Source organism: Triticum aestivum, chromosome 5B, assembly GCF_018294505.1.
Source record: "Triticum aestivum cultivar Chinese Spring chromosome 5B, IWGSC CS RefSeq v2.1, whole genome shotgun sequence".
Lineage (NCBI taxonomy): Eukaryota > Viridiplantae > Streptophyta > Magnoliopsida > Poales > Poaceae > Triticum > Triticum aestivum.
The window spans coordinates 706248420-706275548 of NC_057807.1; the positions used below are offsets into that span (position 1 = coordinate 706248420).

The 27129-nt window shown below is 50.4% G+C and overlaps 1 protein-coding gene across 2 annotated transcripts; it reads left to right on the top strand.

The window, feature by feature from the left end:
- The first annotated feature begins 19241 nt into the window (after nucleotides 1-19241).
- On the top strand, nucleotides 19242-22938 carry LOC123114414 (F-box/FBD/LRR-repeat protein At1g13570). Of its 2 annotated transcripts, XM_044535874.1 has the most exons (6): nucleotides 19242-19501; nucleotides 19750-20124; nucleotides 20300-20662; nucleotides 20758-21618; nucleotides 21705-21848; nucleotides 22412-22938. In XM_044535874.1, exons 2-6 carry the CDS (start codon nucleotides 19756-19758, stop codon nucleotides 22721-22723), a joined length of 2049 nt encoding a protein of 682 aa, XP_044391809.1. In that variant the 5' UTR covers nucleotides 19242-19501; nucleotides 19750-19755; the 3' UTR covers nucleotides 22724-22938. The 2 variants fall into 2 exon arrangements, with proteins under 2 accessions (XP_044391809.1, XP_044391810.1); XM_044535875.1 differs by lacking the exon at nucleotides 20300-20662.
- The last annotated feature ends 4191 nt before the right edge of the window (nucleotides 22939-27129 follow it).

Below are 27129 nucleotides of genomic sequence, written 5' to 3' on the forward strand. Positions count from 1 at the left end.
CGGTTTCCTTGACACATCTTGTCAAAGCAGAGATCGTGTCCCCTTATCATGGGATTCTCATCAATATGGGTATGGGTAATCCCACCACGCCATCAATCGTGGCGCATGGGAAGCAAGCGATTCCCAACGGGCAAGTGGGGAGGCGCACCGCTTTCGTCGCCTCTATAAAGAGGTAAGATTTCCCCATTTTTACCCACACCTTCTTTCTCCCTTGCCCACTCTTGCCCCCTCGAGCTCCAGCGCCCAAGCCCAAGTCTTCTCCGCACAGCTAAACATGTCCGGAGCAGGAGGCAAGTGGGTGGCCTCCACCGTCAAGGAGAAGCATATCACAAATCTTTGGGCGGCCGGATACTTGGCCGCAGACATAGCACAACGGTTACTGGATGTCGGGCAAGTCATTCCGACCCCAGGACCCCATGAGAGGGTCGTGTTCGTCGCCCATTTCTTCCGTGAACTAGGGTTTCCACTTCACCCCTTCGTCCGCGGGCTCATGTTCTACTACGGGCTAGATTTCCATGATCTAGCCCCGAATTTCGTCCTCAACATCTCGGCGTTCATCGTCATATGCAAGGCGTTCCTCCGCATCAAGCCTCATTTCGGCTTGTGGCTGCAAACCTTCTGCGTGAAGCCGAAGATTGTGAGCGGCCAGCAGGCGGAGTGCAGAGGAGCCATGGTGGGCAAGATGCCTAACGTCACCTGGCTTGACGGCTCTCCTTTGCGGAAATCGTGAAGGGGTGGCAGTCGGGGTGGTTCTACATCACCGAGCCGCGCGACGCCAACTGGGCGGCGCCCCCCGAGTTTCGATCCGGCACCCCCATGCGGCTCACCTCCTGGGAAAAGAAGGGCCTGTCCTGGGGCGAATCTACAGAGCTGACCGAACTCCAAACCTGCATCAAGAGCATGAAGGACAAGAACATCAAGCTTGTCAACGTGATCCAGGTCATGCTCGTTCGCCAGATTCTGCCATGCCAAAGGCGGGCATTCAATCTGTGGGAGTTCGTCCCGGCCGAACACCAGACGCTTCAGAGGCTCTACGACATGAAGCACAAAGACGTGTGGAAGGCGTTGTTAAAGGCCTCCGAAGTACCTCCTCCCACATCCGAGGACCGCGGGCTTCACGCCGCGCGGCCTCCTAGTCAGGTGAGTTTTCATATTACCACCGGATTCAGTTCCTCCCAATATATTCATGGGGGAGTCTTAAGCTATTGCGCATATTTGTTCAGGATTATGTGAAGACAGCGGAGCAGATTGACTGTTCGGCTCCGCTACCAAAAGGCCCAGCTGATGCTCTCTTAACGGACATGCTGGTCCCGGTGCCGTACAAGGTGCCGGAGAAGAAGGCCGAAAAGAAGGCCCTAGGGATCCGAAAGGGTCTCCGCATAAGGTTGTGCCGGAAGCCTCGTCCGAAGACGACAAGGCACACTCCTCCCACGAAGGGGAGGAAGAAGAAGAAGAAGAAGACGCCCCATCCGGAAAGGACGAGGGGCCTGGGGAGGCGGACCAGGGGGCCAGAAAAGGCCCTCGGCGCAAGGCCATCATACCCACGTCGTCCGATGACGACGAGACAGATTCCTCCCGCAGAGGCGGGAGGAAGCAAGAAGAAATTCTACCTCCCCGCACTGGGGAGGAGAAAAAGAGGAAAGTCGCCCCGGAGGAGGAGGCTGGGGCGTCCAAGAAGGGAAAGGTGTCCCTTCCGGACTACTCCGCCACAGCCGCTCTCAGCGAGGAGGGGTGGCTGCCCAGGGGAAAGCCCCCAGTGCGATCGTAAGTGTCCGCACTCTATCATGACTTCACTCCATAGTTTTTTTATAACACCAAACATATATGCATTCCGGCCAGGGCTCACCCCGAGGTATCTTCTTCCGGGTCCCTGAGCGATTCGGAGATGAATTCGCTTCCGACGGCCACTACTCCTCAGCCCACGAATGACACGGAGGTGTTGTCTCGAAGGCTCCCAGAGCGGGAGGAGGTGACTCTGGAGACGCCCCAAGGCGGGATTCCAGATGTCGGACACGCGGGGTTCAAGATACCCGCGGATCGTCGATGAGAGCCACAGTAGGCCGGCCTCTCAGCCGAACACTGTTCCAGACCCTTCAATGGTTCCGGACTCACGCGGGTAGCCCCTCGTTAGGGAGGACGAGCCGTCTGCATCGAGGACTTACGTTGCGCCCGAGGCGCCGGATTGTCTGCTGGAAGCGCTTCGTGGCGCTTCCATGGATGAAGAGCACCATACTCTTATGAGTGCGGTGATTCGGAAGGTTTCGTCCGCCAAGAGCGGACTAACCGAAGCTTGCACCAGCCTCCTGACAGGCTTTGACGTAAGTAATAAATATGTGTAGAATTACCACCCAATAGGTAGTAGCCCCTGATACTCTGTTTGGTGTTCGGAAAGAAAAACCAGATGGAGGGTCAATTATAATCCGCAGGAGTCTAATAATAAATATTCATGTGAATAAGCAGGATGTGCTACTTGCCGCTGCTGCCCGCACAACCGAGGTTGCCGAACTAAAGCGGGACCTGGAGCAGGCGCAGGGAGAGCTCGACCTCACGAAGAGGCAGCTCGAAGAGAACAAGGGTAAGTGATTCCCCGCTCTTATGTAGTTAAGGATAGACAAAATTGGTTAGTCTAATGCCAAAGCGTCGTGACTGTGTAACAGGGGCCACCGCCGAAGTGGCATCCCTGAAGAAAGCGTTGTCCGAGGCTGAAGACAAGGCGGCCTGGAATGCAATGAGCGCGAAAAGCAAAGTGCTAGAGTGGGCGAGGTACAGCAAGAGCTCCAGGACCTCGGCAAGAAGCTCGAGTCCGTGGAGCATGATCTGAAGATGAAAGAGGCCGAGTTTTTAAGGCCCTTGTGAATATGAAATACGCCAAGGCCGAAGCCGAGAAGGCACAACAGGAAATCCAGGAGGCCAAAAAGATAGCGGCGGGTAAGAAATTCTTTATGCAAATCAAACATGTGGAGGAGGTGTTTCTTTTACTTACCCGAAGTTGGAGCTCTCCAGGGGCATTCGCAGATCTACCACGCAGCGTATCAGATGCCGCAGCATTCTACCGTGCCCAGGAGGGGAGCTCAACGGAGAAGTTGTTCTGGTCCCGGTATGCTGGGGCCGAACACCCAATGCCTCTGAGTGACCAACTGAAGCAGTTGGTCAAACTCCACAGGGCGGCCGAAGTGGCTATGAAAGATTTCATAGTCCGGATGTGGCCTGGTGAGCTCCTGCCCACTAGCTACTTCGGCCTGATCAAGCAGATGGTGAATGCATGTCCGCGGCTTGAAGTGATCAAGCGATCCGTTTGCATTGAGGGTGCCCGCCGGGCCTTTGCCCGCGCGAAGGTGCATTGGGGCAAGCTGGTGAAGGACGGGCCGCCGGAGGGCAAGGCGCATTGCCATCCCGAGATGTACTATGATGGCGTTATGAAGGGAGCTCATCTTGTGGCCGATGAATGTACCAAGGACACCATTTTAGAATGAATTCACTTCTGTCATGTTTGTAATTTAAAGACAAAGTTACTTGTGCTATGTAGCACTGTTTGATTTAAAATATTACCTTCTGTGCGGCTGTTTATAAAATTCTGAAAGTAGGCCAGTTGTCGGCTTCCGCCCCCACGTAACTAGTACTGGGGTGTTCATGGAAAACCCGGACACTCTTTATCCAAATGTTTGGTCCCTTAAGGAGGTGTCCGGCCCAGCAAACAAGGCAATCGGACTATGCAGCTTTATAACTTTCACTTAGCCATAGAAGTCTACAATTTTAAATTTTGAAGAAGCCCCTAGAATCCGGAAGGACAAATTGGGGCGCTATATACGCCTAGATCGGACGAAGCCGATTTATCGTCTAAAGTGGAAAAATCTTTAAGGATTTTAAGACCTCTCGAACAGCGACCAGGTCTCGCCACATCATGTCGGTCAGTTTTCGGCTTTCTCTACTGAGGTTCTCGTCCGGAAGAACCGGGACACAATCGTAGTAGTTCTCCCTGCGCTACCTTAGCCGATATAACGGAACATAAGGTACCAAAACAAGGGAGCCGGGCTAACCCAACTGTAGACCCAAGACATGATTCGGAGCTGATGCATATAGTGCTATAAGTTCGGGGTGCCACACTGTTGAAAGTGTTCGGACTTTACTTGCCGTATTACAGGGTGCCATGAGAAGCCCCTGGCAAACTGACCGTACAAAGGTGTACGGATGCAATATCAAATAAACATTTATAAGAAAAAAATACTCAAATAAGAATAATAAGCTGACGCTGTATATGATCTCCCATAGATGAATAATACGTTTAAGCGTATGTTTACAATGGATGCATTAAGCGGAGATAAATAGGACGATTTGACATGTCCTATCCAGGGGCAGGCCGCGTATAGATAGATAAAACAGGTATAACGATCGTAAGTAGATTCCACATGGGTATTTCCTTCGGTGCATAACGCCTGTTGCCTACTTGGTTTTCTCCCCTGTATAGGTCCGACAATCCGGCCCTTCTGAAGAGGCTGCACTAAAGCAAAGTCCTAAAAGGTAAAAGGGGAAGATTATGAAGGTATGTAGCGGTTACCCGCACTATTGACTGACTCGTTGTTGCACCTCTGCCTACGCCCATGGTATCTTGACTGCGTAATTCTGTATGCGTGGCACGAATGCTGCTTTGATGGGGCTTGAGCGGAGGCCGGACTGCTAGTCGCGCTCTTGGCGTTCTTGATGATCCTGTTGCGGGGTGCTCCGGACTCTCTTGGCGGTGCTCGAAGTTGTTGTTGCCGGATTGGTTTGTCGGAGTAGGCCGCATTGTACTTCCACCGCGAGGGCTGCAGTATGCTCCTCTGTTCGGAGAGAGTGGTCCATGTTTCCGTTGACTGTTATGACCCTGCGTGGTCCTGGCATCTTGAGCTTGAGGTATGCATAGTGTGGTACCATATTGAATCTAGCAAATGCGGTTCGCCCGAGCAGTGTGTGGTAACCACTGCGGAAAGGGACGATATCGAAGATTAACTCTTCGCTTTGGAAGTTATCCGGAGATCCGAAGACCACTTCCAATGTTATAGAGCCCGTACAATGGGCCTCTACTCCAGGAATCACGCCTTTAAAGGTGGTTTTGGTGGGCTTAATCCTTGAAGGGTCAATTCCCATTTTGCGCACTGTGTCCTGATAAAGTAGGTTCAGGCTGCTGCCACCGTCCATAAGGACTCACGTGAGGTGAAATACGTCGATGATTGGGTCTAAGACCAATGCGGCTAAGACGCCGTGATGGATGCTAGTAGGATGATCCCTACGATCAAAGTTGATCGGACAAGCTAGCCATGGGTTGAACTTGGGGGCGACTGGCTCCATCGCGTAGACGTCCCGTAGTGCCCGCTTCCGTTCCCGCTTGGGGATGTGAGTGGCGTAGATCATGTTGACCGTTTTCACCTTGGGGGGGGGGGATTTCTTTTGTCCCCCCGTGTTCGGACGCCGGGGCTCTTCGTCATCGTCGCTGTGTAGCCCCTTGTCCTTGTTTTCGGCATTTATTTTGCCGGCCTGTTTGAATACCCAGCAGTCTCTGTTGGTGTGGTTGGCTGGCTTGTCCTAGGTGCCATAAATTTGGCATGAGCGCTCGAGTATGCGGTCTAGACTGGACGGTGCCTGATTGTTTCTTTTGAACGGCTTCTTCTGCTGACCGGACTTGGATCCGCTGAATCCGGCGTTTACTGCCGTGTCTTCAGTGTTGTCATCGTTGTTCTGTCGCTTATGTTCGTTGCATCGTGGCTTGCCGTTATTGTCACGGACATCCGAAGTGCCGGAATGTGGCGTGGTGCCGCTGCGAGCCAACCAGCTGTCCTCGCCCGCACAAAAGCGGGTCATTAGTGTTGTGAGAGCTGCCATTGACTTGGGTTTTTCCTGGCCGAGGTGTCGAGAAAGCCACTCGTCACGGATATTATGCTTAAAAGCCGCCAGGGCTTCGGCGTCCGCACAGTCGACTATTTGGTTCTTTTTAGTTAGGAACCGAGTCCAGAATTTCTTGGCTGACTCTCCGGGCTGTTGAGTAATGTGGCTCAGGTCATCAGCGTCCGGTGGTCGCACATATGTGCCCTGGAAGTTGTCGAGGAATGCGTCTTCCAGGTTTTCCCAACTGCCAATGGAATTTGCTGGCAGACTGTTTAGCCAGTGTCGGGCTGGTCCTTTGAGCTTAAGGGGAAGGTACTTGATGGCATGTAGATTGTCTCCGCGGGCCATGTGAATGTGGAGAAGGAAATCTTCGATCCATACTTCGGGGTCTGTTGTGCCATCGTATGATTCAATGTTTATGGGTTTGAACCCTTCTGGGAATTCATGATCCATCACTTTGTCAGTGAAGCAGAGGGGGTGTGCGGCGCCTCTGTGCCGGACTATGTGGCTCCGCAGTTCGAATTGGTCTGGGTTGCTGTGTTCGGCCCGACCGGACTTGTTGATAATGTATCCGGCGTGATGGTCATCGTCGCGTGCTAGGGCGCGCCCCCGCGATCCGTAGATCGATCTTGGCTGTCCTGCTTTGTTTTCCAGAATATCTTGCAGGTCCTGCCTGTTGCCCCAGGCTGTAGTGTATTGGCGTGGGGGTGCGGGCTGGTATTCGGGCTGATATCCTGTTTTATCCCGGCCACGGGGTGGCCGGTCAGTCATTTGGCGCTCGAGTCTGTATTCCTCGGCTGCCAGGACTTCAGTCCATCTATCTGTGAGCAGGTCTTGATCAGCATGGAGTTGCTGCTGCTTCTTCTTCAGGCTCCTTGCAGTGTTAATAAGCCAGCGCTTGAAGCGCTCCTGCTCCACGGGATCCTCAGGCACTCCGAACTCGTCGTCGCCGAGGCTAATCTCGTCTTCGGAGGGGGGCATATAGTTGTCCTCCTCCGGATATCCGTCGGTCGCCTGTTCGTCTGGGCTGACCTGCTCATCTTCCTGTTCGGCCTGCTTGAAGGCGGGCTGGTCAGGGTTGTATTCCTCTTCGACGCCGTCCGGATTGCTTTCATCTCCAGGGCCGGTATTGCTGTGGCGGGGCTTGGAGTGGCGCCGACGACACCCATGCTTTGCTTTTCTCCCTGAGGGGTTATCCTCTGTTGCCTCGTCGCCATTGGTTTCCTTCGGAGTGTCCACCATGTATATATCGTATGAGGAGGTGGCCGTCCACCGCCCTGTGAGCGATGGCTCCTGTAATTCTCCTGCATCGTCGTCCATACCGTCGATGTCTCCGGAGTCAAAGTCAAGCACGTCGGTTAAATCATCGACCGTGGCGATGAAGTGGGTGGTGGGTGGGCAGCGAATTCCTTCGTTGCCTGCTTCCCACTCAAGCCGGACATAGTTCGGCCCAGAGCCTCCTGACAAAGAGAGAGACTTTAATGAGTTCAGCATGTCGCCAAAGGGTGAGTGTTGGAAGATGTCTGCAGCGGTAAACTCCATTACCGGAGCCCAGCCTGGCTTGGCTGGCTCGAGGGTGTGCGGACCAGAGCCAACAACCGGATACGAGTCCGGGGGGCCGGGGTTGCAGGCCTCCACAAAGGTGAGACCTGTGTTCGGCTCCACCGCCGATGAGTGTGCGGCCTGCAGGGCGGGGTCCACCCCTCCGTCCTTAGGCAATGCAACTTGCTCCGGATTTAGATCTGAGGCTACCGCAGGGGCGATATCCGAGCATTGTCCGACGGCAGGTCTAAGCCGTGCTCGTCGTGACTGTTCGGTGCTCCTGGCGCAGGCCCAAATCCATAGAAGATCAAGTCTCCGCGAATATCCGCTGTGTAGTTCAAGTTTCCGAACCTGACTTGGTGGCCGGGGGTGTAGCTATCAATTTGCTCCAGATGGCCAAGCGAATTGGCCCGCAGTGCGAAGCCGCCAAACACGAAGATCTGTCCGGGGAGAAAAGTCTCGCCCTGGACCGTGTTGTTGACGATTGAAGGCTCCATCAAGCCCTGGAGCGACGACACAGAGGAACTCTCAATGAAAGCACCAATTTCGGTGTCAAAACCGGTGGATCTCGGGTAGGGGGTCCCGATCTGTGCATCTAGGCTGATGGTAACAAGAAGCAAGGGACACAATGTTTACCCAGGTTCGGGCCCTCTCGATGGAGGTAAAACCCTACTTCCTGCTTGATTAATATTGAAGATATGAGTTGTACAAGAGTAGATCTACCACGAGATCGTAGAGGCTAAACCCTAAGAGCTAGCCTATGATGGTATGATTGTAATTGTGATCGGCCTTCTAAGGACCAACCTCTCCAGTTTATATAGACACCGGAGAGGACTAGGGTTTACATGGAGTCAGTTACAAGGAAGGAAACACAATATCCGGATCGCCAAGCTTGTCTTCCACGCAAAGGAGAGTCCCATCCGAACACGGGCCGAAGTCTTGAGTCTTGTATCTTCACGCTTCAATAGTCCAGACGATGTATACAGTCCGGCTGTCCGGATACCCCCTAATCTAGGACTCCCTCACCCGCCGCAGTCCGCCTGGGTGTTGCCAACCACCTTCGGCTTGACATTGAACACCTTCATCCACATGCCGAAGTGCGGCTGGACCCACAGAAGGGCCTCGCAAATGACAATGAAGGTAGAGATGTGGAGGAGGGAGTTGGGGGCTAGATCATGAAAATCTAGCCCGTAGAAACACATCAATCCCCGCACGAAGGGGTACAACGGGAATCCCAACCCCCGGATGAAGTGGGGGAGGAAAACCACCCTCTCGTCTGGCTTGGGCGTGGGGACGACCTGGCCCTCCTCGGGGGCCCGGTGAGCGACGTCGGCCGACAGGTAGCCGGCTCGCTTTAGCTCCTCGATGTCATCGTTGGTGATGACGGAGGCCTCCCACTTGCCATTAGCTCCGGATCTGGCCATGGCCGTTGAGGGAGTCCTGGATTAGGGGGTGTCCGGATAGCCGAACTATCACCTTTGGCCGGACTCCTGGACTATGAAGATACAAGATTGAAGACTTCGTCCCGTGTCCGGATGGGACTTTCCTTGGCGTGGAAGGCAAGCTTGGCGATACGGATATGTAGATCTCCTACCATTGTAACCGACTCTGTGTGACCCTAACCCTCTTCGGTGCCTATATAAACCGGAGGGTTTTAGTCCGTAAGACGAACAACAATCATACCATAGGCTAGCTTCTAGGGTTTAGCCTCTCTGATCTCGTGGTAGATCTACTCTTGTACTACCCATATCATCAATATTAATCAAGCAGGAGTAGGGTTTTACCTCCATCGAGAGGGCCCGAACCTGGGTAAAAACATCGTGTCCCTTGTCTCCTGTTACCATCCGCCTAGACGCACAGTTCGGGACCCCCTACCCGAGATCCGCCGGTTTTGACACCGACATTGGTGCTTTCATTGAGAGTTCCTCTGTGTCGTCATCTTTAGGCCCGATGGCTCCTCCGATCATTAACAACGATGCGGTCCAGGGTGAGATTTTTCTCCCCGGACAGATCTTCGTATTCGGCGGCTTTGCACTGCGGGCCAATTCGCTTGGCCATCTGGAGCAGATTGAAAGCTACGCCCCTGGCCATCAGGTCAGATTTGGAAGTTTGAACTATACGGCTGACGTCCGCGGAGACTTGATCTTCGACGGGTTCGAGCCACAGCCAAGCGTGCCGCACTGTCACGATGGGCATGATCTAGCTCTGCCGCCGGACAGTGCCCTGGAGGCCGCACAAGTATCCGCTCCGACCCTTAGCTCGGAGTCGACTGCGCTGATCGAGGACAGGTGGCTGGACACCGCCTCGAGGGCTGCTATCTCTACGGCGATTGAGCCGAACACCAACCCTGTCCTTTGCGAAGCTCGTGACTCCAAGGTGCCGGACTCCTCTCCGGACTCCGAACCTTCCGCGCCCCTGCCAATCGAATCCGATTGGGCGCCGATCATGGAGTTCACCACCGCGGACATCTTTCAGCACTCGCCCTTTAGCGACATCCTGAATTCACTAAAGTCTCTCTCTTTATCAGGAGAGCCCTGGCCGGATTATGGTCAGCAAGGTTGGGATGCGGACGATGAAGAAATTCAAAGCCCACCCACCACCCACTTCGTAGCCACTGTCGAAAGTTTAAACGACGTGCTCGATTTCGACTCCGAAGACATCGGCGGTATGGATGATGATGTAGGAGATAAGCATGAACCAACACCTATAAGGCACTGGACAGCCACCTCATCTCACGATGTATACATGGTGGACACACCTAAAGGAAGCGACAACGAGGAACAATGGGACGCCACGAGGGATCATTCCCTCGAAAATCAGTCAAAACGGCGACGTAAGTGCCGCTCAAAATCCCGCCTCGACAAAGACAACAGCCATAGAGCAGGGCGAACCGGTGGATGACGAACATGCCATCGAGCAACCGTCCAAACATGACAACCTGGATAAACATTCCGTCCCCAACGAAGATAACAGTCCGGACGATCTCGCACCGGACAAGTTGCTGGAGCAGAAGAACCTCCACAAAAGGCTCGTCGCCACTGCGTGTAGCCTGAAAAAGCAGAAGCGGAAGCTCCAAACAGCGGAAGATGCGCTCAGAATCAGATGGAGCAAATTACTCAACACCGCAGACAAATACGGCGATAGTCGCCGAACAACGAGCTACCCGAAGCGAAAACTATTGCCCGAATTTGATGAGGAGGCTGTAGAGCCCCCACAATCAAAGAACAAGGAGACCACCCGGTCGGATAGACGACCCCATGGCAAACATAGAGCGGCAAACGGCGCCACACACAAGCCGGCACGCGACCCACACACGGATTCGCATCAAAAAGATGGCCCAGTTAGATCTATCTACGGGCCAAGAAAGCAAGCTCTAGTAAGCAATGCAACACATCAAGTATCCGAATATTATGATACACCTAAATATAGGGGTGCCGCACACCCCCTATGTTTCACCGATGAGGTTCTGGATTATGAATTTCCAGCGGGATTCAAGCCCGTAAACATAGAGGCATACGACGGAACAACAGACCCTGGAGTCTGGATTGAGGATTACATCCTCCACATACACATGGCTAGAGGAGATGACCTCCACGCCATAAAATACTTACCCCTCAAGCTCAAAGGGCCAGCCCGGCATTGGCTCAAAAGCCTCCCCGAAAACACCATTGGAAGTTGGGAAGAGCTCGAGGATGCTTTTCGGGCAAATTTTCAAGGGACCTATGTCCGACCTCCGGATGCAGACGATTTAAGTCACATAACTCAACAACCCGGAGAGTCAGCCCGAAAATTCTGGAACAGATTCCTTACTAAAAAGAACCAAATAGTCGACTGTCCGGACGCCGAAGCCTTAGCAGCTTTCAAACACAACGTCCGAGACGAATGGCTCGCCAGACACCTCGGCCAAGAAAAGCCAAGAACAATGGCCGCATTAACAAGCCTCATGACCCGCTTTTGCGCGGGAGAGGATAGCTGGCTGGCAAGATGCAGTACCAGTGACCCAAGTACATCCAAAGTCAGGGATGGAAACGGGAAACCGCGACGCAGCAAGGACCAGCGCCGGACCAAGGGAAACAGCCCGAAGAGCACGGCAGTCAACGCCGGATTCAAAAGCTCTCGGCAGAATCATAAAAAACTGCCCCTTAAGGATAACAGGGACGAGCTATCTAACTTAAACAAAATCTTGGACAAGATATGCCAAATCCACAGTACTCCCGGGAAGCCTGCAAACCATACCCACAGAGATTGTTGGGTCTTCAAGCAGTCCGGCAAACTCAACGCCGAACACAAGGGGCTCGACACACCAAGCGAGGACGATGACGAACCCCACAAGCAGAGCACCGGAAAACAAAAGAATTTCCCACAAGAAGTCAAAACAGTAAACTCACTTCACGTGACAAAAGGGAAAAATAGAGCGGCGCCCATAGAGGTACGCGCCATACGGCCTATCCCAGAGGAGTCCCGCCACTGGTTGTTAAAACCAATCACCTTCGACCATCAGGATTACTCTAGAAGTATCCGGAATGCAGGATGGACTGCCTTGATATTAGATCCGATAATTGACGGACTCCAATTTACACAAGTCCTAATGGACGGCGGCAGTGATCTAAACCTGCTATACCAGGACACAATCCGCAAAATGGGGATAGACCCAACCAAAATTCGCCATAGCAACACTTCCTTTCAAGGGGTAATGCCAGGCCCATATGCCCATTGTACGGGCTCTCTACTGCTAGAAGTTGTGTTCGGCTCACCCGACAACTTCCGCCGCGAAAAGTTAACCTTCCACCTCGCCCCGTTCACAAGTAGCTACCAAGCACTACTGGGACGCGAAGCTTTCGCCCGCTTTAACGCAATACCGCATTATGCATCCCTTACACTTAAAATGCCCGGTCCGCGAGGCATCATCTCCTTAAAGGGAAATACCGAGTGTTCCTCGAGCGCGGAAGATGGTGTGACTGCCTTGACAGCCACACACTAAGCCGGCTTCACCAATCAAAGCACCTAAACAGGTCGTTCAGACCCCGGACACGGCTAGACGAGTCCGGCGTAAACATACAAGGGCTTACTAGCCGCATACCCCTGTACAAGGGGCTCCGCGCATGTACAACAAGAGACAATAAAGCTCAATTTTATTCATTTTTTGAATTGTACTTTGTTTATTTAGTATAACATACATTTTCGCACGATCTTTTTCAACTAAGTTCCCCTCTTTTACAGATGAACACCGTGCTACACCCGTCCAGGATACGGCACAACGGAGACACAGGCGCAGACGTGCAGTAGGGACCCGTGACAAGGATTCTTTTCAGATTAAGACCCTGCGTAAACCTTTTTTACTGTCTCTTGTTGATACACATCCCCTGGTTTCTTGCCATAACCGAGGAGGAGGCTGGCGTTTTGGCATGGGCCACGTCAGAATTTTGCGCGTACCTGGACACCAGGGGCTTATTACCAAGGGCGTTGTTCGGCCCATTTTCATAAAGACCGAATACCTTAGGGAGTGTTCGGCGTCTCGAGTTAGGCCTTATATGCATCAGCTCCGAATCATGTCTTTGGTCAAATGTTGGGTTTGCCCGGCTCCTGTGTTTTGCTGCCTTACGTTCCGCTCTATCGGCTAAGGCGGCACCAGGAGAACTACTGCGATTGTGCCCCGGTTCGGCCAGGCGAGCACCTCAGTAGAGAAAGCCGAAAACTGACTGTCATGATATAGCGTGAGACTGGTCAACCACTCGATGACCCGCCGGAATCTATAGGATTCCTCCGCATTGACGAAGGGCCGTTTCCCGGTCAGGCACATACGCCCCGAATTCGGGTGAGCGCGGTGCCCCTAGGGGCTATATAGTAGCCCCACTGTCAAACTCCTATGGCTAAGTGAAAGTGATAAAGCATTATAGTCCGGTTGCCTAGTTTGCTGCGCTACCACCTCCTTTATAGGACCAAGACGTTGGATCAAGTGTGAAAATGCGCCTTTTGCAAACACCCCCGCATTATATGCGTGGGGGCTGAAGCCGAAGACTGCCATCTTTCAGGTTATATATACATATACATTAGCGGCCGCACAGGAGGTATTTTAATTCTTGAAAGGCACAAGTATAAAAAGCTTTTATATTCCATCGATACATTGTTTCACAATAATACATGTTATTCGAACATAATATCCTTCGAGCACTGCGTCTCTATTAAACGAGCGCCCTGCAGAACTTCCTGAAAATAGTGCTCGACAGGTACTCGGCTTCCGTCCGAATCTTGGGATGCAACATCGGTGGCCTTCATCTCCGCCCAGTATGTCTTGACACGGGCAAGAGCCATCCGCGCACCCTCTATGCATGCCGACCTCCTCATTGCATTGATATGCGGCACCGCACCAAGGAACTGCTGCACCAAGCCAAAATAACTCTTCGGCTCGGGCCTTTTCGGCCACAAAAGACTCACGACATCCTTCATGGCAAGTCCGGATAACCTATTCAGCTCCGCCCATTCGGCCAAGCGATCGGTTAATGGAAGTGGGCGCTCTGGATTATGGAACTGCGACCAAAAAACCTTTTCCATTTCGTGATCCTTTTGATCTCGGAAGTGTTCGGCCGCGTCCGCGGCACTTGCCGCCAAGTCCAGATAAGCATCCTCCGCACTCCACAGCCGGTCCAACTGAGCATATTTAGGATCCATGAATTTCCTCCGCAGCAGAAAGGGCTTTCCAGCCGCGATATCTCCGGCCTGACGCAGCTCCTCCTTCATAGCTCTCATCGCAGAGCGAGCATCCTTGGCCTCGGTAGTGGCTTTCTTCAGGTCCTCTTGCACCGCTCGATCTTCTTTTTCAAGAAGCTTGCAGCGGTCGGCATCATTCTTCAACTTCACGGCCATCTCGGCCATTTCCTTCTTGCTTCGGCAGTGAGCAGCATGTTCGGCTTTTAGCTCTTCGGCCACCTTTAAGGCAGCCGCATCACTCTTTCTGGCCTGCTCCTTGGCTCGGGCGAGCTCCACCCGAAGGATCTCCATGGCAGCGGCACCATCTGCATCAAGCATACATGTTGTAAGGCACGGGCATCAAGCTCCCTTACCAGGTATCCTCGAAGAAATTGCATACCTTGTGACTCGTCAAGTCGCTTATTGACAAGCACGATGTCGGCATCCGCCACGTCAAGTTGTCGCTTTAGTTCGGCAAATTCATCAGTCTGGTTAGCCACCAGACCCTTCGCCACCTACATAGGAAGGGCGACACATTATACCTGGGATTATGATCCTCGGCGCGCAGTCATTTTTGACAACACACCGAGCCTCAGGGGCTACTATCTACACAGGGCGCATTTTATATGTGGAACTGTCAGAAGGTACATCATTTTGCGTACCTCAAAACCTGTCAGTAAACTTCTGACGGCTTCGTGCAATCCGCTCTCAGCGGATGAAATCCTTTCAATCACCGTACCCATTAACGCACGGTGATCTTCTGAGATAGACGCTCGCCCGAGCAGATCCTTCAGCTCCTCCGACCGTACACCAGGTGGTGCCGGACTCGTCCGATGGCCTTTTTCGAAGGCCGGACGCGGAGGGCTTTGAGGGGACATACGACTGCCTTCCGGCCCCGCCGGACTCGGAGAAACCCTCCGCGACGACACCTCAGGGTCGCCCGCCTCGCAAGACGGTACGGCAGGGGGAGGCGTTTCGCTCTCCATCATCTCCGGACGAAGATCCCCCGAAGATGAGCTCTGCTGAGAAGGGCTGAGATCCGAACTACAAGGTAAAATTTCGGTTATCTTCATCAGAAATAGGGCAGGGATATCCTTTATTTTAAAAAAACTCCCCTTTTTACTTACGGCTCGGTGGAGGGCTGATCCCCTTGGGGGCACAATGCGGCCGAGGCATCTCTCGGCGCAGGACCCTCTGACGAAGATTTCTTCCCCCGCTTTGAGACCATGGTCTCCGGGTCTTCAGAGGCGGTCCTCTTCTTCCCTTGGATGGAGGGATTCTCGATCCCTCCTTTCCTGACAGCCTCCTTCGCGGAGGCGGTAGCTTCCTTGTTCCCCCCTTCACCTTCTTCCGAAGGCGCAACCTCCAGCATCCTGGTTAACACGGGATCCGGTGTGGTCTCAGGGAGGGGGGCCGGACACCTGATTAACTTTGCTTTCGCTATCCACTTCTGTTCAAGGAACAACTCTTTTAAAGGGCAAGTTCGTGATAAATATGGGATAGCGTGTCCGGGTACAGGGCTACTTACTTGAGTATCCGGGCGATTGCAGCTCAGACCTGCGTCCTCGGTCAAGTCCGGACACATCGCTTGTGATCCGAAGAAAAGCTTGTACATCTCCACGGGCGTCGCGCCCATAAAATGTTGGAGAGCTCGTGGTCCCTCCGGGTTAAATTCCCACAGGCGGAGGGGGCGACGTTTGCAGGGCAGGGTGCGACGAATCAGCATGACCTGCGCTACTACGACCAGAGTGATCTCTCTCTCTAGGAGGTCTTGAATGCGGCCCTGCAACAAGGGCACGTCCTTGGACGGCCCCCAGTCAAGTCCTTTATTGACCCATGACGCCAGCCGCGGTGGAGGACCCGAGCGAAAGGCAGGTGGCGCCACCCATTTGGTGCCCCTGGGAGCTGTGATATAAAACCACTCTTGTTGCCATAGGCTGAGCTCCTCTTGAAAAGAGCCCTCGGGCCATGGAGCATCAGCATTCTTGCTTATAACAGCCCCTCCGCACTCTGCCTGCTGCCCCTTGATCATCTTCGGCTCCACTTTGAAGGTCTTGAGCCACAATCCGAAGTGAGGGGTAATGCGGAGGAAGGCTTCGCATACGACAATGAACGATGAGATGTGGAGGATGGACTCCGGATCCAAGTCATGAAATTCCAACCCATAGTAAAACATGAGCCCCCTCACGAAGGGGTCCGTCGGGAAGCCTAGCCCCCGAAGAAAGTGAGACGCGAACACCACGCTTTCACCAGGCTTGGGAGTGGGAATAACCTGCCCTTGGGCAGGCAGCCTATGTGAAATTTCGCCGGTTAGATACCTGGCATCTCTTAGCTTTAGCACGTCTTCTTCCGTAACGGAGGAAGGCATCCACCGGCCTTGCAGGTCGGAGCCGGACATCATCGAAGGTCCGAAGCGCCTGAATCTGGAGCTTTGGGTGTTGGAACTCGAGGCGAGGGGCGGATTCGATTGAGATTGAAAGAAAGGAGTGGAGCCTTGGTCTCTTTATAAAGAGGTTGAATACCAATAGCCTTCCCCGTGACCGTTCGGGACTCGCCTTCGATAGAGGAGACGTGCCAACGGGCACGACTGGGTTACCCGCGCCCGTATTAATGAGAATCCCGGAATAAGGGGACACGATCTCTGCTTTGACAAGACGTGCCAAGGAAACCGCCTCGCTAAACACGCTGAGGTGGGATAGTAAAACGATTCGAATAAAGGCTTGGCCGTGGTGTGATGTCACGCCACGGAATACGTCAGCAGATTGAATTTGTGTAAATATTATTCTCTCTACGGTGGTATGTGGAACTTATTTTGCAGAGCCGGACACTATCCTTGTGTTCAAAATCTTCTATGAAGTATTCAAAGGAGGAAACCGCCTTGCAATGTCGAAGACAATATGTGCGCCGGACTCGTCGTCATTGAAGCCTGGTTCAGGGGCTACTGAGGGAGTCCTGGATTAGGGGGTGTCCGGATAGCCGAACTATCACCTTTGGCCGGACTCCTGGACTATGAAGATACAAGATTGAAGACTTCATCCCGTGTCCGGATGGGACTTTCCTTGGCGTGGAAGGCAAGCTTGGCAATACGGATATGTAGATCTCCTACCATTGTAACCGACTCTGTGTAACCCTAACCCTCTTCTATGCCTATATAAACCGGAGGGTTTTAGTCCGTAGGACGAACAACAATCATACCATAGGCTAGCTTCTAGGGTTTAGCCTCTCTGATCTTGTGGTAGATCTACTCTTGTACTACCCATATCATCAATATTAATCAAGCAGGAGTAGGGTTTTACCTCCATCGAGAGGGCCCGAACCTGGGTAAAAACATCGTGTTCCTTGTCTCTTGTTACCATCTGCCTAGACGCATAGTTCGGGACCCCCTACCCGAGATCCGCCGGTTTTGACACCGACAGCCGTAGCTAGGAGGAGGCGGGAAGGGAGTCACTGCGAAAGAGTAAGGCAGAGCGCTAGAGCTTTGGAGATTAGAAAGGCAACAGCGGGAGGCGGAAGAAGGCGTGAGGTGATAACTGTAGCCGTTCCCCTTTCTTATAGGCCGCGGAGGAGCCAAGGGTTCCCCTTTCACGCCGCGGGCCTCTCCACTTCCCGATACGCTCGCGATTTTATGCGCGGGTAGGGGAATCGAAATCATTGATCATATCCCCTAAAAAACGGGCACGATCTCTGCCTTGATGAGACGTGCCAATGGAGGGGCGGCCTCAAGCCATGTATCAAGAATTTCCAACCATTCGGTGTTATGACCGGACGCGACCCTTCGCTAAAAGTTGTTAGACATCGGCACTGTTCACACTTGTGCACTTTGGCCTTCGAGGCTAAGTAAAACAAATACACCGGATTCCGGACACCACTTAATTCCGAGCACACACAGGACATGATGGAGAACTCGCCTCGCAAGCCGAAGACCGTGGAATATGCGGAAGTCGAACACAAGTACTGGCGTTGGAGGCTAGTTCGAGGGCTATTGAGGAGTCCTGGATTAAGGGATCCTCGGGCCGCCGACCCATTGCTTACGGGGCCAGACTGATGGGCTACTATGGAGCCGAACTAGGGCGTGGAGAGTGTCCGGATAGAAGATCTTCGGTCGTGGTGTGCCCTCCAAGTCTAGAATAGCGTGATCTTTCCTTTGTTGTAACTGATCGCATGTAACCCTAACCCTACTGGTGCCTATATAAGCCAGAGGGTTTTAGTCTTTAGGGCTAGAGCAGCATCCATAACCCCATCAACCTAGGGTTTAGCTCGCCTGATCTTGCCGTAGATTGACTATGTAACCATATCATACACATCAAATACAATCAAGCAGGACGTAGGGTTTTACCTCTTCGAGAGGGCCCGAACCTGGGTAAACACCGCGTTCATCGTCCCGTGTTCCCTATTGATCCTAGATCCACAGCTCGGGACCCCCTACCCGAGATCCGCCGGTTTTGACACCGACAGTCTGCCTCCACCGGCTCTGGCTCCTCCTTCATGGCAGCATCGTCCTCCTCTAGCTCCGCCTCCTCCTCCTCTTTCTCCTCCGGCTTCGGCCAACCCGGGGGAAGGCCGACAGTGATACGAGTAGCGTGCCTCGCCCAGATCTCCTCCAGCGGCTGCAACTGGCGCTCCGACATCAACATGCCGTATGTGGTGATCCTCTGCTGGACCATGGCTAGCGGCTACGGCGAGGAGATGAAAGTTGGCGATGCAAGTGGGAGGGAGAGGGAAGGAACGGGGATAGGCTAAGGTTGGGTTGTCGTCGTCCGGCTTAAATAGCCGGACTTGCTTTCTTGGGTGGCACGCTAGAGCGGCGCCACGCGGCGCGGACCGGAGGAGGTGCCCGTTGGACCAACGGTCTCCGCGTGACCACGTGGGTCCTAGCGGTTAGTCTTATATGGCAGGCATGACCGGACGCGTCTGGGCATTTTCATATCCGCCCTAGGCATGGGGCTGAATATGGGGACTGTCGATCAATCTGGACGTTTGGGTCGGATTTAAACGGCGTGGTTGGGTGTATGGTTTTTGGGTCCGAAGAGTGACCGGACAGCTCGTCGGGCTTTACCCTAAAAAAAAAGCTCGTCGGGCTTTTGGGCCGGTATGGGTGGTCCGGTTATAGATGCAGTGTTCGGACTGTATCTACTGCTAAAATAAAGCCGAAAAGAAGTGCCACCAGAATTCCCCATCGTTTTTCCTCGCCGCCGGCAGGCACGGATACCTTCCTCCCCGACTCCTCGCCGTACTCTCCTCAGTCCGTCCGACCGACCCACCCACCGCAGCTCGATCTGCCGCTGCCGGTGTACCTCTTCTCCTCCGCGGCGCCCACCCGAACCCCTCCGCCTTTCACGGGCCGCCATCACCGTTCCCCTTCCCGTCGCCGTTCGATCTCCCTGCTCGATAATTCCGGCAACTGGTTTCTGAGGTATCTCTCACCCATGATTACTTCAAATCCATTGCCGCCTCGAGAAATTCTGGGTACACGCTGGATCCGCCCCTGCCCCCAGTAAAGGAAGCAACTTTTTTGTGTGTGTGAAGAGGGGAGGGTGACTTATGAAAATTTGTTAGAGAAAAACTGTTTTAATATCCTCAGAAAAATAAGAAAAACTGTTTCAATATCCTCAAAAGAATAAGAAAAACTGTTTTAATTAGGCTTCTCCTTGTGTTTTGCAGTTTACAATGGGGAACATGCTCACCGTCATGCTTGGAACAACTGCAGTTGTGGATCGTTGCCATCCAAGGCAACTCCACCCACGAGCCACCAGCAGCAGCAGGATAGCAGGCCATCAGTTTGAACCGCTGAGCATTCTGGCTTTCAGGGCTATGTCTGAGCACATAGGACGTAGTGAAGCGTTCTGTCGAAAGCAGATATCGAATGGCCGGTTTCAACTGCTGACCATTCTGGTTTGCGGAGCAATCCGTGCCGAGGGAATTACAGCAAACGATCCGTTCAAACTGTGTGGCATTCTCATCTGTGGAGTTTTGTCTGACTACATCGCTCATGGCGCAGAGGAACCAGCGGTTGATCTGCTTGGAGACCTTCCAGAGGTACTACACTAAAATCTCGTGGTCCAGCCAGTCTGTTGGTTGCAGAGTACTAATTTCTACTACTTGTTTGCAACTGATTTCTTATGAATACTGACACACCACTCCACTTGCTCTGTTATCATAATACTGCTACTAAGGTAATTTTTTTTGGTTTTCTCCATATCCTCCATTGCAGTTCAGAATGGGGAACATCCTCAACTTCACAACTACAGTGGCCGATCATTGCCATCCAAGGCAACTCCGCATAGGCAGCGGAACAGTAAGCCGTCAGCTCGAACCGTTGAGCATTCTGGCTTTCAGAGCTTTATGCAAGCACATTCAACGGCATGAAGCATTCCATCGAAAGCGGATAGCCAACGGCCAGTTTCAACTGCTGAGCATTCTGCTTTGCGGAGTAATCCATGCCAAGGGAATAATAGGGAACGATCGATGTAAACTGTGCTGCATTCTCATCTGTGGAGTTATATCTGACTACATCCATCACGGGCCAATTGATGCCAATGAATCAGCGATTGATCTGTTTGGAGACCTTCCAGAGGCACTGCACCAAAATCTCGTGCTCCATCTCGTCTCTTGATTGCAGATTACTCATGTCTACTTGTGTTCATTTATAATATATTTTTTGTTCTGCAGGGCGTGCTGTGCACAATTTTTTCAAAGTTGTCTCTGAAAGAGGCTGTAAGAACCAGTGCCGTATCAAGGAAATGGAGATACTTGTGGACAGTTTGTCCTAAACTGAGTTTTGACGGAAGTACAATATGTGGCAACAACAGATATGGGAAACAAGTATATGCTCTAGCGTTCATTCGCATTGTTAATAGGGTCTTGGCACAGTGCCGTGGCAAGTTGTTTGAAGAGCTTGCGATCAAAATTGATTTGAACAGGATGTTTGTTGAACACCTCAATAATTGGGTTCGTTTTGCTGTATCATCAAGTGCAAAGGCATTAGTTTTTGATTTAGCACCACAAGAGCATCAACTTCCAGGTCGTGATGGTCAGTACAAATTCCCATTTAAGCTTTTAGACAAGGACAGTGTACACCGTCTACAGAAAATTCATCTTAGCTTTGTAGATTTCCAGCCACCAATGCAGTTTAATGGCTTCCCTAACCTACGGAAGCTTGACTTAAACTTAGTGAATGTCAATGGGAAGGATATTCCACATATGTTGTCAAACTGCTGTAATCTAGAGTGGCTGAGTATGGTTAGATGCCATCTCAATGGTGAACTAAAGGTTAATGGCCCGCTGCCTCATCTACTGCACTTGAAACTTGTGTACTGCGATGTAACAAGTATAGCATTCGATACGGTGAATCTTGCAACTTTTATATACAAAGGAAGGAAGGTGCCTATTGACCTCAATAAATCATTAGAACTGGTATGTGCAGATATATGGTTTTCTACAGTCACTTTTGAGCGCGCCATTACTTTACTTGGTAAAGTGCTTAAAAATGTGCAACATCTAACCCTCGACATGGACTGTAAACCACCAGAGGTTTGCTCTTGGACCATCCTTTAAGTCATGATTTTTCTTATAACATCACATTATCGTGTCATGACCTTTGGTTATTTATCTTTCAGATTCCCCGTTTGATGCATTACCGATGCATGTTTTCTAGAATGACATATTTGCAATTGAGGTTGGTCTATGTCGAAGGATTGGATGTCTTATCCTTGGTCTCTTTTCTGAGGTCTGCTCCTTTCATTGAGAAGTTAGAGCTGCACGTAAGTATTCATATTGGTTTCTTCTTTGCTGGTACTCCATACATTTCTTTTTAGTAAGCAAACTGTTGTGCTGGACAATTTCTTTTTATCTGTGTTATTGCATATGCTGTCCTGGAACTGATGGATGGAGATATACTCTTAGACTTTACTTGATGTTCTTTATCCAACTCTCTTTGTTTTTAAGCTTGCTGGACAATTTGTTTTTTTATCTATGTTATTGCATATGCTGTCCTGGAACTGATGGATGGAGATACACTCTTAGACTTTACCTGCTGTTCTTTATCCAACTCGCTTTGTTTTTAAGCTACTACTCCCTCCGTCCCATAATATAACATCGTTTTGCAAGCTAAAACAGCTTGCAAAATGATCTTATATTTATGGGACAGAGGGAGTAGTTTTTATTCACTCTAAATCTTTAATGAAATAAAATGACAGTTTGATAAAAGTCTATCAGCGAGTTGCTCTAAACACAATATGTTCTTGACATTTGACAATAGATACAGTGAACAAGTGGTTAATCACAAACCTTCTCATCATGCTTCATTTTTTATTCAAACTTGCAGTTTTGTTTCCCTGGTTATATCCATTTGGTACAAGAACCTGAATCTATCAGGAAGCTACCGGAGTGTCTGTTCAACAACTTGAAGAGTTTGCATGTTACAGGATTTAAAGCATGCACTGGCCAAGTTGAGTTCCTTATGCATATGGTGGAAAATGCCCCTGCATTGGAAGGTTTAACTATAGATCAATCAGAAAAATATCTCCTAGAAGGTCATAAAAAGGATGCGAAAACGGTTATTGACCTGGTCCATAGAACTGCTAAAAAGTATCTTGAAGGGAAGATTTCGCCCAGGTGCATCTTAATGTTACTTTAACAAATCTGTTGACATTGGGATGCACAGTGCATATCTAGCTAGGGGCTGGAAAATCCAATGCGTCGGCAAGTTGCCGCTATGTATTCTTGTGCACGGTCCATTATATTGAATAAACATACTTCCCTTTTGCATAAATCTGCACACTATTAGCGCTTCTCTACAGTACTCCCTGTGTACAACTCTATTTAAACCTCCTGAGATTCACGCTTTCAGCCTTTCACTGTGGTTTGGATGACATATGCTTTCTCCCTGTGTGACATGTACAAAATCAAATCACAGGTCTTATCTATTTTACCAGACATGCAGCCCTAGTTGTTTTACTCCCTCCGTTCCTAAATATTTGTCTTTTTAGAGATTTCAAATGGACTACCACATACGGATGTATATAGACGTATTTTAGAGTGTAGATTCACTCATTTTTGCTCCGTATGTAGTTACTTTTTGAAATCTCTAGAAAGACAAATATTTAGGAATGGAGGGAATAGTATTTTTCACCTTGCCGTCTCCTATCCTATACTTGCTAAAGTTCTTACAGATGTGCGGCATTAAACAGAAGACATCAGGTGTGGTGCTGGATGTTACCCGGTCGCACAAAGCGTTCCCGCCTGGCCAGTAGACACTTACCTGCATCTAACAATATAGCATCTTGAGCACAATATTACTATACTTGCTAAAGTTCTTACAGATGTGCGGCATCTGACCCTCAGACCTCAGTGCAGGCTGTACCACCAGAGGTCTGCTCTTCGACCATCTTTTAAGTCTTGAATTATCCTATAGTATCATATAAATGTGTCTTGACCGTCTGTCATATGAAGTTGCAGAGGCTTGTCTGGTTATGTAGCGTTTAGATTTTGCCTTTTTGTGTGTTTGACAGTCTGTATGTCAAAACACCGCTGTTTGCGGTGAAGGTTGTATTTTGAGCCTATTAATAAAGTACTGCTTACAGAACCTAAAAGGGCCGTGTGTTTGCCCTGAAGAAACTACATACTGTGTGAAATCTGCTATGTAGTTAGATAAATCTTGTGAAATACCCTTCTAATAGTAGGTATGTTCACTGATCAATGCAGTACAAGTACAAAAACATTCTTCTGAAGGGAGCTTGTTGTTCTTAGATGTTTTATGTATAAATCTGCTGTGACTACTGGATATTTTTTCCTTAGTTTTATGTATATGAGTAAATTGTTATCTTGAGCATGAAAGTCAAAACCTGAGATGCATATGTCGGGGCTTTTTCCAATTAGAAGCTTTGATAAATGCATGAACATGGACACATGATTTGTTTCTTTCTTACCAGTCTTTGCCTATTTACTATCATGAACATGGACAGATGGTCGAGCATTTTTCTTCTATGTTGCTATCTTAACTTTTTTGCTTTTGCAATTAGTGTCTTTTATTATTGAGGAGTCACATGGCAGCATTAAACATAAGATATCAGAAATATGATTGTTTTGCTAAATATATATTATATCAGTGTGATATGCAATCTGAATAGTTGGACATGTATTTTGGCGGTTCAAATTTCTTTGCACTACCGGTAATTTAGTGAGAATGCGCACTTTTGCAGTATCTTTCATGCACTTGACTGTTTTGTTTCAGCGGAGAAGCGGATGAACTAATTATGGAGAAGGACAGATCCCGATGTACAGCCTCAGAGTAAAGGACGTGAAGTCGGAAGAGGTGTTTCGCAGCCGGGGGGGCGTCGGGGAGAAGGCGAGCCGCAGGAAATTAATCTTTTAGTTGCATGATTGCATGATGTGAGTGGGCGGATTCTTGGTCTGATGGGTTGTGCGGAGAGACTAGTCCAGCCTTGTAACAGCGTCACCTCACCTGAGATATAGTATGTCTGTTTCTCGTTACTCTCACTCTCGAAGAAGACCTTGGAGTGGTCCGTAGAGATATTATGCAGTAACTTGCAGTGTTTGTTTGTTGCTGCCTTGGCCAATATTTGTTGCGGTTTGAGTGTGTTTTGTTGTGTCACGAGTCACGCATCTGGTGTTGTGACTGTCCTTGGGTCTCTAATGTACTACATATTTTGATGTAGCGGTAGATGTGCTATATATATTCATATGCAGATGATTTTATCTGTAGTACAGTAAATATGTTTCCTTGCACAAAAAAGGGTCCGTGATAGGACTGGCAAATATAGTAAAGCATGTATGATGACTAGCTTGCTAAAACAAGTGTTGTGCTGCATCATATGTTGTGTTTAAAAATGTTCTTGTGGATGGGGTGATGTTCTTGATTCATTATTACATATGGGTTCCCTCAAAATTATTACATATGGGTGCATAAAACATTAGAAAGAAGACACAAGACGGCAGCAGCAGTCGATCAGGAGAATGAATGAATGAATGAAAAACATGGCTTCCATCTGAATTAAATCTGGAATGGAGCTTCGGTTGAAATGCATATCCTTCCTAGAAACATATGTGCACTTTCATTTTTCTGCAAATCAGAGAAAGTGCATGCCTGAACTAGTACAGTTACAGCGGAAGAGAATGCATGTCAATCATCCATCGTGCACAATATACTTTATCCATATCCACCATTTTCACAACTCTTCATCGCCAAAAAAACACAAGAAAATAGTTCGAAAATTGTTGTAGACAAACAAGATTTGACAGGACAAACTTATTTCTAGGCAATATAATGCGTTTCCTAGAACAATAATCTGCATAAACATGATAACACTCTTAGACAATATTCAGCCGATAATGGGCAATATAAGTCCTTTTTTGCACACACACACACACACACACACACAAAAAGCATAAGCTATTGACCATGCTAGCTAGCTCTTCAGCTCTGGACACACACTCATTAACCAACAATCACTCAGTTCAGTTCATAGTACACGGTTCATTCCTTGCACTATTTATTGCCAAGTGAAGAAACATCAGAAAAAGCAGAATTCAAGTCTTACACCTACTGTGGTCATCCCATTTTTAGTGACTGAACCTGGCTGTGAGGCAAAACACCCACCAAGTGCATGATCGACATTCAGAGTTATACTCCGATCGAATGCGAAATGCACATTTTCACATTGTTTCAGGTTGGCCTAGGTAGCTACTGGATATATTTAGAGGCAAACTGCAAGTTTCTACAAACCAACCATGGGGTCGACAAGTAAATTTCCCTTTCCAGCGTCATTTGATCAAATAAAAACTCTTCTTTAGACAAGAAAAAAACTGCACAAACAAACATGAATTTACTAGTGCTACAGAATTGTAGCCAACCAAGTGAAATTCATAAATCATAATGCCAACAATCCTTGCTAGCTCAAACCTCAGCTCGCATCGATCACAAGCCATTCGATAAAATCAAACCTCTTATGTAGACAAGAAAACAACTGCACAAACATACATGAACTTACTAGTGCGGTCCTTCCTTGCTTGCTTACTACTACAAGTTCTACAGAATTGTACTGTTAACTGCAAGGAACATCAAAACACTAACAAATGCATACTGTAGCTGCTGAAACCAACAAATAATAAGCTGAGGAAAACATAACCAAAATGAATTCAGTTTACGGTTCTCAGTTCGGATGCATTCTCAACGAAAATGGCTATATCAATCACCTCAGTTGTCTGCTCACACTGTTGAAGATCTTAATCTTGTCATCAAGCACATTTGACCACAAATCCTAGTCGAGCATGTGTGATAATGTGGGACCAAGTAAGACAGCAGTAAGAGCCCCGGATACCTTCAGGTAGCAGAAGATGGCGTCTGCCTCGTCGCACGAGAGGTCTGACGGGACGTCAACAGTCACCATGGGAGTCGTCGTGGTCGGATCCTGGCGCTGAATCATCTCCCGGGCATCATCAACACTGGTAAGAATGATAACCTTCCCGCTCCCCTCCGCAGCAACAGACGTGTCGTCGACCTTGGCCGCAAGCTCATCGTCGATGGCGTCAGGCTCCAGAACGATGTGCTCCTGGGAGGTGTCGGTCCTGGCTGCGCGCACTGCAGCAGCCGCACGCCAGAACTCGCCGGCAATCGGCGCGGGGCAGGGGTCGATGGCGAGCGGGGCCGGGGCCGGGGGTGGGAGCAGGAAGACCGTGTGGTCGTCCTGGCTGGGCGGTGGAAAGAGACGCCTGCTGAAGGGGCCGATCAGGTTGGTGAAGTCGCGGAGGAAGCCGTCGGAGCCCAGCGGGAGGACCGCATCGACGCGGCGGAGAGCCGCGTAGAAGACGACACCGAGGACTGACGCGGGGGCGGGGGCGAGGGCGGGGGCTTCGGCCGGTGGCGGAAGCAAGCGGACGAAGGTGCGCGCAGGGAGCCGGAGCAGCACGCGCAGGGCGAACGAGTTGTCCCTGAGCGGCGGCGCGACGCGGCGGGCCCGGTGAAGTAGGCTGTTGAAGATCAGCGTGTCGATGTTGATCGCGGCCTCGTGGATCGTAGGCGCG